The 9,722-nt window shown below is 60.0% G+C and overlaps 1 protein-coding gene across 1 annotated transcript in view; it reads left to right on the forward strand.

The window, feature by feature from the left end:
- DCAF8 (DDB1 and CUL4 associated factor 8) overlaps positions 1 to 9,722 on the forward strand; it is a 47,632-nt gene that overhangs the window by 33,331 nt on the left and 4,579 nt on the right. The window contains exons 4-6 of the mRNA XM_015429555.1: positions 6,078 to 6,218; positions 6,871 to 6,965; positions 7,461 to 7,571. Coding sequence (XP_015285041.1) covers positions 6,078 to 6,218; positions 6,871 to 6,965; positions 7,461 to 7,571 — 347 coding nt within the window. The remainder of the gene's footprint in view (positions 1 to 6,077; positions 6,219 to 6,870; positions 6,966 to 7,460; positions 7,572 to 9,722) is intronic.

The following is a 9,722-nucleotide window of genomic DNA, read 5'->3' on the forward strand; positions in this document are numbered from 1 at the left end:
GCAGGGGTCGCCATCAGGCTGGAGCTCTGCTCCACACCAAACTTTTGGAAACTTTAGACAATCCTCCAAAACCTTAGGCAATTAAAAAAAACAAAGGGGAGGGGGGGAGGAGGAGAAGAAGGAAGTCTTTATCTGGCAAGCCTCAGCCTGCAGCCACTGAGGTGCTCTGGAAGACGAGAAGGGCCCAGCCGGAGGAGCTCCCACAGCAGCAGTCGCCAAAAGGCCAGCCACTGTGGCTGGGAAGGGGAAGAAAGAAGCCAGGGAGGGGTCCCCCCCAACGCCTCTGGAGGCGGTGAGGTGACCTGGGAAACTACCCGGAGGTGGCGAGGCTGGCTGTGCTAGGTGAGCAACCAGAAGGGGCAAGTGTGATCGGTCCAGGGGCCCCCCAGCCTTGGCACGATGCAGCGTGAGGTCCGTCCCCCTGCAGACGGGTCCCCAGGAAGCATGGCCAGACCAGTGCCCAGTTTCCCCCAGGGGCCACGGGGACGGCACAGGAACCGGCTTCCCTTCCCCGGGGACGCACGCAGCCATGCAGGCAGACCCCAACCTGGTGCCGCAGGTCCATTCCCCCCCCCCCCGTGCTGTGTACCTGGGGCCCAGAGTGTTGCAGGCCCTTCGGGGACGGTGGCCTTCGTCTTTGCCATGGGGAACCGCCGATGACAACCAAGGAGGCAACGCAGCACCCCCAAGCTTGCCGCCTAGCCGTAGGGGACGTTGGGAGGCGGCCGGAAGCCAGCAGGGCCCACCGCGGGAGAGGACCTCTCCCTCCCCCCATCCCTCCCCTGCACCATCCGGGTCGGAGCCCCTCCCCACCACCCCCGCCCGAATGGAGGAAGCCCACCATGGGGCAGAGGCACGCAGATCCTCATTCTTCGGAAGCTTCCGTGGGGGGTGAGGTCCAGGGCGGCAGACACCGAAGCCTGCCCAACGGAGCCGGAACCCAGGAACTGGTGCCCCCAGCCAGGAGGCAGCGGAGGCGCCGACCCTCCCCGGTGTCGGAATGTGGGGAGTCCTCCTCGAGGGTGACTTCTGCCAAGGGCGAGTGGTCGGGGGAGGAGGTGGGGGGTCCAAAAAAAAAATTCCGAGCAGAGCATTTCCAAGGCCTTCTGAACGAGGCGGCTACCAGACGGAGGGGCCAGAAAAGCCAAGTAGACGGCAGCGGGGTCTAAAGACCTGCCAGAGTGTGGACGGTTCCCCACTTCCCGCGAGGGGCCTCGTCGAAGCAGGACGGGCCTTGCTGGGCAGCAGCAATGCATTGATTCATTCACATGGCAGTTCTGCACACTGCCAGAGGATCCTGTGGAGGACCTTAATGTACGTCTGGCGGACACACGGGTGGTGGCGGTGGTGGCCTTGCACTCCAGAGCCATGCTACCCAAGGACCGGGAGAATGCGCTCTAAGACTCAGCGGACAGGAAGGACGGATCAGTGCTAAAGAAATTGCATGAGGGGTCCTCTGTGGCCATCAGGGCATCAAATGGGACACCTGCCATCGTTATCTGAGCAGACGATCTGCTGCAGAACCCGGGTATAAGCCCGCTGGATCTTAAGAGGTCCCTGCTCAAGGCGAAGAGGGCAGCAGAGTTCGCCTCTGATGATGCCTCCCAGGACACAATGCCGTTTTGCACCAGGGCGCAAGAGGCAAGCATCATAAGAAGAAGGAATATCTGGTTAAAACACTGGAAGGTGGATCCGTTGTCCACAAGCAACCTCTCACCAGAAAAATCCTCTAGCAGGCTCCTTTTTGGGGAATCCAATCTCGATAAGGTCCTCATCGAGGCAGGAGGAGGAGAAGAAGAAGAAGAAGAAGAAGAAGAAGAAGAAGAAGAAGAAGGCGATGCGTTCATCCTCAGCTAGCAGAGATAAAGAATCCAAAGCCCAGATCACATCAGTCCTTTCGCAGCTTCAGACATTCAGGGCAGGGAGGGGGGGACACAAAGGAATTACGGGGGTTTCAGGCCCTTTGGATATCGTTCCAAGACCAGTGTTCCCTCTAAGCTGAGTTAGTGTGAGCTAGCTCACAGTTCTTTAGCCTCCGGCTCACACATTTTTGTCTTCGCTCAGGAAGGAGGGCTCCAGAGCAAACTCATTTATGCAGCAGCTAAATCGCCCGCTCACAACTCTAATGCCAGGAGGAGCTCACAAAGTAGGATTTTTGCTCACAAGGAGACTCCACAGCTCAGAGGGAGCATTGTCCAGGACCCAGACCTCCAGTACCCTTTGGGCAGGACAGAAACCTGCCTGCCAAAAAACTCTCCCTGCCTGACTACCTCGTTGGAGGTTGGCTTCAGCCCTTTTCGGAGGCATGGAGCTCTTCAGCGTCGGATGGATGGGTCTTGTCAGTTATCATGGAAGGCTGCAGGATAGAGTTCGTGACTACAGCCCCTCACCAATTTGTACCATCCCGGGTCCCAAGACCCCAGGAGAGACGCTATCTGCTAAATCAGGCAATGCAGCACTTGGCTCAGATAGGCTCGGTAGAAGAGTCCCTCCAAACCGACAGTATGCTTTGTGGCTCCCAGGCGATCCAGTGACTGGAGAGCAGTGTTGAACCTAAAGAGTCTCGACAACTGGGTGAAAGAGCAAAAGTCCTGGATCGCCTGGGACTCCTGACGTCACGTCCTACAAGTACGGAAAAAAGAAGACATCCTCCTAACCGCCCTTGATCGTAGGGAGGCCTGCCGTCCTGTTTTTGTGCATCCACGCTCCAGACAATTCCTCCACTTCTACCACCAGAGGTGCCGTTTCTAGTACCGGGCCTGGTCCTCTGGCCTCTCCTAAGTCCCAGGGGTGTTCACCAAGGTTATGGTGACCTTGGTGGCAAAACTTTGGCAGAAGGTGATCCACGTGTACCCCTGTCTGGACGGCACGCTGCTTATAAGGGCAAAGGACATGGCCACTTCTGTGAAATTCACAGAGGGGACCATGGAAGTGCTGCAAGCGCACGGGGGTTTCTCATCAACAACCCAAAAGGTCGAGGGACCTAGTCCACCTGGGAGCCAGAATCCACGCACGCCTAGCCAAGGTCTTTCTCCCAGTAGAGAGACGGCAGGAGATCAGATCCGTGGTTGTGGATGTCTGGAGCAGCAGCTCCGCAGATCTCATGCCGCTCTCAGTGGAGCGGGGCCTCATGGTCTCCACCACAGACTTGACTCGGTGGGCCTGGTTCCGCTCCGGAGCCCTGTGGTGGGGGAGCCATCTCCCTTTTCGAAGGGACATCACAAACCGCCGGCACCAGCAGATCAAGATTCCAGACAACCTGAAGAAGGGACTGAAGTGGCAGATGGTGCACAAGAGCCTGTCCAAGGGGACCAGCCTCACTCGGCCACCCCACATCGTCGTAACCGCGGGTGCAAGCAAGAGAGGTGGGGGGGGTATGGTGACGCCGCAATCCCAGGACTGAGGGCGAGGACGCGCGGTCTCACCCCGGCCCACGGGCCTGCTCTCTGCGCTTTCCCATCCGTGACCCTCGCCAGCCAGCCTGGTTCTCATCAGGAGGGAGGAGGCGGAAGGGATATTTATGGCGCCCACAGCCTGGGAACTGAAAGGGCAGACTTAGTGGGGAGCATTCTGCTCCAGTCAAGAAGGCCGACTACGAGACGCAGATGTAACCACGCGTGGCTCACGTGCAGGAGGTGAGCAAGCGGCAAGAAGCTGGGCCCGTTCCATCCCTCCTATAAGGACATTGTGGCCTTCTTCTGTGGTGGTTGGAAGCAAGAGCTTGAAGCCCAACACGCTCCAGAGGCAAGTCGCAGCCCTCCGTTCCAGGCTCAGGGGCTCAAGAACCCATCCACGGGCAGACCCTTCCTTCGTGCCCAGCATTAGCTCAGCCTTTCACCTCCATCAGCCACGGGCTCTGCTGGCCTTCCGCCCAAAGAAGCCAAAGGCTGGCTCAAGGGCTCTGCGCCTTTACTCCAACAGAAGAGCAGCTTTCAGACTCTCTGGCTCCTTGTTCGCCTCACACAGCAGCCAGAATCTGGGCAGGAGGGTAACCAAGTCCCACCGTTGCCTTCCACACATCCAGAGCACACGGGGCGCAGGACTTGATGCGGCCACAGCAGCCCCCCCCCGAGCTGCGGCTGTGGGGATTGGCGGAGCGGCTGCCACTGGGGCATCCTTCTCAGCCTTCGCCAAGCACCGTAGGACTGGCCAGGCGGCCTCAGCGGAAGCAGCCTTTGGCGGGAGGGCCCTGCGGCAGGGGGTGGAGCCGTAGGCCTTGGAAGGACCCCGCCCAGAAGGACGGCCTGGGTGAGGGTTAATGGCCTGGATGACTCCCACACACACACACACACACACCGAAGGGGAACGGAACCCTGGAACTTACCTGGAGGTTTCTTCTCTGCAGTGGGGCAAAGTTATCCACTCCCCCCCCCCCCCAAAAAAAAAGAGAAGTGGAAGAGAGAGAAAAAGAGGATGTCAAGGAAATTATCTCAGCAGGGGAAGTAAGAAAGACGTGTGCAGAGAATGTAGACAGCAGGGCTTGGACCACGACTGCAGGGTCATAGGATAGAATCATAGCGCTTGAAGGGACCTCCAGGGTCATCTAGTCCAACCCCCTGCACAGGTCAGGAAATCCACAAATACCTCCCCCTCGACACCCGCAGCGACCCGTTCCACGCCCAGAAGATGACCAAAACCCTCCAGGATTGCTTCCTGACCCCAACGTGGCGATCAGCATTTCCCTGGGCGCATGAACTGAGCACTGAGGCCTCAACCCTCCCTGCCCTCCCTTCTCGTGATCTGCCTCAGTTCACAAATCGTAGGGTCAGCCCACGACCTCTCCAGTAGGGCTCCACGCAATATTTGCATAACCCGACCTGAGTGAGCAGAGGCGTGTGACCCAACCCGCTTGGATGGCTTCACCCCATTGAGAAGAGAAGAAACCTTCCAATAAGTTCCCAGGTTTCGTTCCACCACCAGTGCTGTAGGTCCTTATGTAAAAATCTCCATACGGAGCCGTGAGTGTGAGTGAAACCTCACTTCCTGCAGAAGAGAGGATAGTTCGTAAGAGTGCTCCCCAAAACTTCCAGGTTCTCCGTTGGATAAAAATCAAAAGCAGGTCTTTATAACACGGAGAAGGCTGTGTGTGTGTGTGTGTTTGTGGCCTTCACATCTCTACTTTGGCCTCCCAGTAGCAACCAGTGTTCCCTCTAAGCTGAGTTAGTGTGAGCTAGCTCACAGTTTTTTAGCCTCCGGCTCACACATAGAATCACAGAATGTTAGAGTTGGAAGGGGCTTGCAGGTCATCTAGTCCAACCCACTGCACTCTGCAGGAGCATAGCCGAAAGAGAGCCCTACAACATACCCGAAAGAGGGTAGTCCATCCTCCGCTCCGAAACCTCCAGTGAAGGAGCCTCCACCACCTCCCGAGGCAGTCTGTTCCACGGCTCCACCACTCTTACAGTTAGGAAGTTTCTCCTGATATTTAGCCGGTATCGACTCCCTTGTGATTTCCACCCATTAGGTCTAGTCCTGCAATCCGGAGCAAGAGAGAATAGCTTTTTTTGTCTTAGCTCCGGGATGGCTCCAGAGCCAGCTAATTGATGCAGTAGCCCAATCACTCGCTCACAACTTTAATGTCAGTAGCTCACAAAGTAGAATTTTTGCTCACGAGACACCACAGTGGCAGCAACTCCTCTGGAAGTCCCTAAGCGGAAGCCAAGTACAGCTCACTGGCCTGGCCTTGATCTCTGCCTTGGGCCACGTTGGGGAGCCGGAGTGGAAATGGGAAACCGTCCCTTGGGTGGTGGCCAGTGTTCCCTCTAAGCTGAGTTAGTGTGAGCTAGCTCACAGTTTTTGAGCCTCTGGCTCACACATTTTTGTCTTGGCTCAGGAAGGACGGCTCCAGAGCAAACTAGTTTATCCAGCAGCCAAATCTCTTGCTCACAACTTTAATGCCAGTAGCTCACAAAGCAGAATTTTTGCTCACAAGACCCCACAGCTTAGAGGGAACATTGGTGGTGGCCCCTCCTCCCTTGAAGCTGGAAGCTAGCTGCGGTGGGGGACGGGACGTGTGCACTTGCAGGAGGGTTTCTCCCCGGGCTCCAGGGGCTCACTCCCCTCTTCTGTCCCGGCAGGCCAAGTTCCTCCCCAACAGCGGTGACTCCACCATCGCCATGTGCGCCCGTGATGGCCAGGTGCGAGTAGCGGAGCTTTCGGCCACCCAGTGCTGCAAGAACACCAAGAAGGTGGCCCAGCACAAGGGCGCTTCGCACAAAGTAAGTCGGAAGAGGGGGGAGAGCCGGGGCCCCGCCTGGGGGGGGGGAGCTGGGGTTATCCAGCACGGGGCTCGCAGAGGGAGCCCATGCTTGCCCAGGACACGCAAGCCCTCACTTTCCAGCAAAACTACTTGTCCTTCTCTGCCTAAAATAGCAGCCCCCAAAACCTTCCTGAGGAGTGATGGCCACCTGGCCTCGTTCAGGAAGTGGGGTTAGTCCTGGAGTGATGGGGGAGCTGAGGAGCCGCCATAGAGCCGACTTCCAGACAAATGGGGATCTTTTAAGGGTGCATGGACAGATTGGGGGTGGCAGTGGAAAGATGGAACTGTGCGGGGCCCCCCATCTTCTGTCTTCTGTCTTCACCAAGGGCCACAGGCAGCCTCGGCTGTGAGAAGACAGCCTGCCAGGGAGGGGATTTCCACCCCGCCCCCTGCCCGGAGAGGCCCTGTTGCGAGTCTGTGGCAATCTCTGGCTTCCCCTGGAATCCCTTTTGTTGGCCCCCCACCCCGGGGGGACTCCTGGCTGGAGGGGTGCTTGGAAGGGTTTGGGGGGGGCGGGCAGTGGGCACTTGGCCCGCATGCCCCCCTTCCCCGTGGCTGTGGAGCCTGCTTCCCTGGGAGTCCACGCCCCTGCCTGCCTGCCTGTCTTTCAGCTGGCCCTCGAGCCGAATTCTCCGTGCACTTTCCTGTCGGCCGGCGAAGATGCCGTCGTCTTCACCATTGACCTGCGACAAGACCGGCCTGCTTCGTAAGTGGCGGTTGGAGCCCTTTGGTGCCAGGCAGTCCTCTCGGGGCTCACGTGGCCGCGGTGGGCAGGGACCTGTGGCTTCCCCCTGGGGTGGCCGCAGTGGCGGCAGCTTTCCCTGCCGTTTCCTGTTCAGGCACTTGATGGCTCTCAGGCTGCACTCTGTCCTTCTCCCCCCCCCATTGCAAAGGTGGTTTTGCTTGACTGCTCGGCTTGGGGGGGGGGGGTCCAAGCGAGTTTCCCCGCCTTGGCTGCCGGGGCGCTCTCCCCTCCTCTGGCCTCCCTGGAGCCGCAGAGCACAGAGGTCAGGTCTGCCCGAGTGCTGCATGTTCCCCGAGTCTCTAACTATTTGGGTGTTTGGAGGGCTGCTTTCCCAGGGTGGATTTATGGGCCCCCCCCCCCCCCCGCAGGTGTTGGTGGGAGGAGCGGCAGTGGCCGGCGAGGGGCTTGTGGGGCTGTCGAGCCCTGGCTCCAGGGTGACTTTGCTCTTGCGCTTAGGAAACTGGTGGTGACGAAAGAGAAGGAGAAGAAAGTGGGCCTGTACACCATCTACGTGAACCCCTCCAACACGCACCAGTTTGCAGTGGGGGGCAGAGATGAATGTGTCCGGTGAGCCCGGTTTGTCCCCCCCCCCCCGGGGCCTGGCCCTGGGATCCTGCCAGGTGGAATGCGCCGGGCCTGTGAAAGGGCGGGAGCCAGAAGGGCTTTTTTGGAGGGAACCCTGGTTGTCTGGTGGGGGGGGGGGGGGCAGGGTCTTGGGGGCCATGCTGGGAGCAAGAGAGAGATGGGATTTACACCCCGCCCTTCTTTACCCAAAGGTGTCTCAGAGCGGCTTACAAACACCTCTCCCTCCCCCTCCCCACAACAGACACCCTGTGAGGTGGGTGGGGCTGAGAGAGCTCTGACAGAAACTGCCCCTGAGAGAACAGCTTTTGCCAGAACTACGGCCTGCCCAAGGTCATCCAGCCAGGTGTGAGTGGAGGAGGAGTGGGGAATCAAACCCGGCTCTCCCAGATCAGAGTCCGCCTGCACTCAACCACCACACCAAACTGGCTTGTGGTCGCTACAAAGGGAGGGTGGAGGCCACGGCCCCTGGTGCAGGGCAGGAGAAGAGCCCGTTGCCCTCTTTGTCTCATCCTCGCGGCGCCACTCAAGCAACGGGTGCCGTCGCTCGGATCTGGCCTCTCCTCCCGTGGGGGGGATCATCGGATGACTCCAGCCCTCCTCCGGTGGTCCTTGGCAGCAGCCAAGTCCGGGGTGCCCCTTCCCCTCCTCAGGGGCCTTCCTTCGGAGGCCGGGTGACTGGCGGGCTCTCCTCCTTCCTTCCGGCAGCACCCGGAAGGCCACCGCGCCTGCTCCCGCTCACCTGCAGATGAGATCTTCCCCGACCCTCTTCTCTGGGCCCACTGGTCCAAGCCCGGGAGGGGGAGGAGGAGGGCCCCGGAAGCCCCTCCCCTCTCTCCCTCTCTCTGGGTGTCGGCTGCCGGACACCCCCCAGGGTCCCGTTTGTGCCCTTTTATGGCGCAGCCCCATCCCAGCTCCCCTCCGCGAGTGGGGACGAAGAAGGTTTATGAAATTACGCACAGGGGAGGGAGAGCAGGCAAAGAGAGCTTCTTCCCCCCTCTCTCAAAAGACGAGCGCGTCCAGTAGAGTTGATGGCCGGCAGATTCGGGACAGACAAAAGCGAGTGATTAAAATGTGGGATTCGCTGGCAGAGGTTGCAGCGAGGACCAAGGCTCCCTCTCTGAGCTCTGGAGGGTCTCGTGAGCAAAAATCCTACTTGGTGAGCTGCTGGCATGAAAGTGGTGAGCGAGCGACTTGGCTGCTGCGTCAGTTGGTTTGCTCTCGGAGGCCTCCTTCTTGAGCGAGGACACAAATGTGTGAGCCGGAGGCTAAAGAACGGTGAGCCGGCTCACACTGACTGGATGGACCAGGAGTCGGACCCACCAGGCCCCCTGCTGCGCTTCCAGGGACAGAGGTCCCAGGAGTTCAGCCAGTCTCAGGAAGACCCGGACAGGTCCCCCACCCCAGCCTCCGTGCAGCTCCACCTGGCACGCCAGTCCGGTGCTTCCTGGCCGGGAGGCAGGGGGGTGCTCAGGAGAGGAGACGCCTCCTCCAGCACGGGGCTCTTCCCCCCCCCCCACCGAGAGGTTCCCTCTCACCTCACCGAGGTCACTGCGGGGCCACAACACTGCGGTGCTGCGCCAGGGCCCCCCGGACCACCAGCCCCCCCAGGGAGGCTCCGGGGTTGTTCCCCAGCCCGGGTCTCGTTGAGGAAGCCCTGAAGACAGTGTGGGCCGTCCCCGAGGAGGCCGGAGCCTGCGTGTGGGGGCAGGCACCACGAAGGATGCCCCTGTCATGGCCGGGCACCGGGGACCCCGCAAATAGAAGGCACGGGGCTCTCTGTGGGGAAGGCTCCTGGAGCCTCAGCCCTGGCTCTCGGGCCCGGATCGCCCGCTTCCGACGGGCCCTTTCGGGGGGGGGGTGAGCCCCTGCAGAAGCCCGACTCGGGTCTGGTCGGCCTGGGACAAGCTCTGCTAGAAATCAGCGTCTCACGCTAGAAAGGAACGTGCCTCCACTTGAACGGGGCCTGGAGGTGGGGGCATTGCAAAAGATGGGTTGTGTGGTCTCTCGTCCCCCCCCCCCAAGCAGCGGGATAACCCCTTCTAGTTTACCTTCCATTCCATTGATGGGGGGGGGGTGTGACTCGTCTGACACGGGGGGGGGGCTGTGGGTCAGTGGAAAAGCCTCTGCCTGGCA

Source organism: Gekko japonicus, unplaced genomic scaffold (genome assembly GCF_001447785.1).
Source record: "Gekko japonicus isolate JY-2015 unplaced genomic scaffold, Gekko_japonicus_V1.1 scaffold358, whole genome shotgun sequence".
Taxonomy (NCBI): domain Eukaryota; kingdom Metazoa; phylum Chordata; class Lepidosauria; order Squamata; family Gekkonidae; genus Gekko; species Gekko japonicus.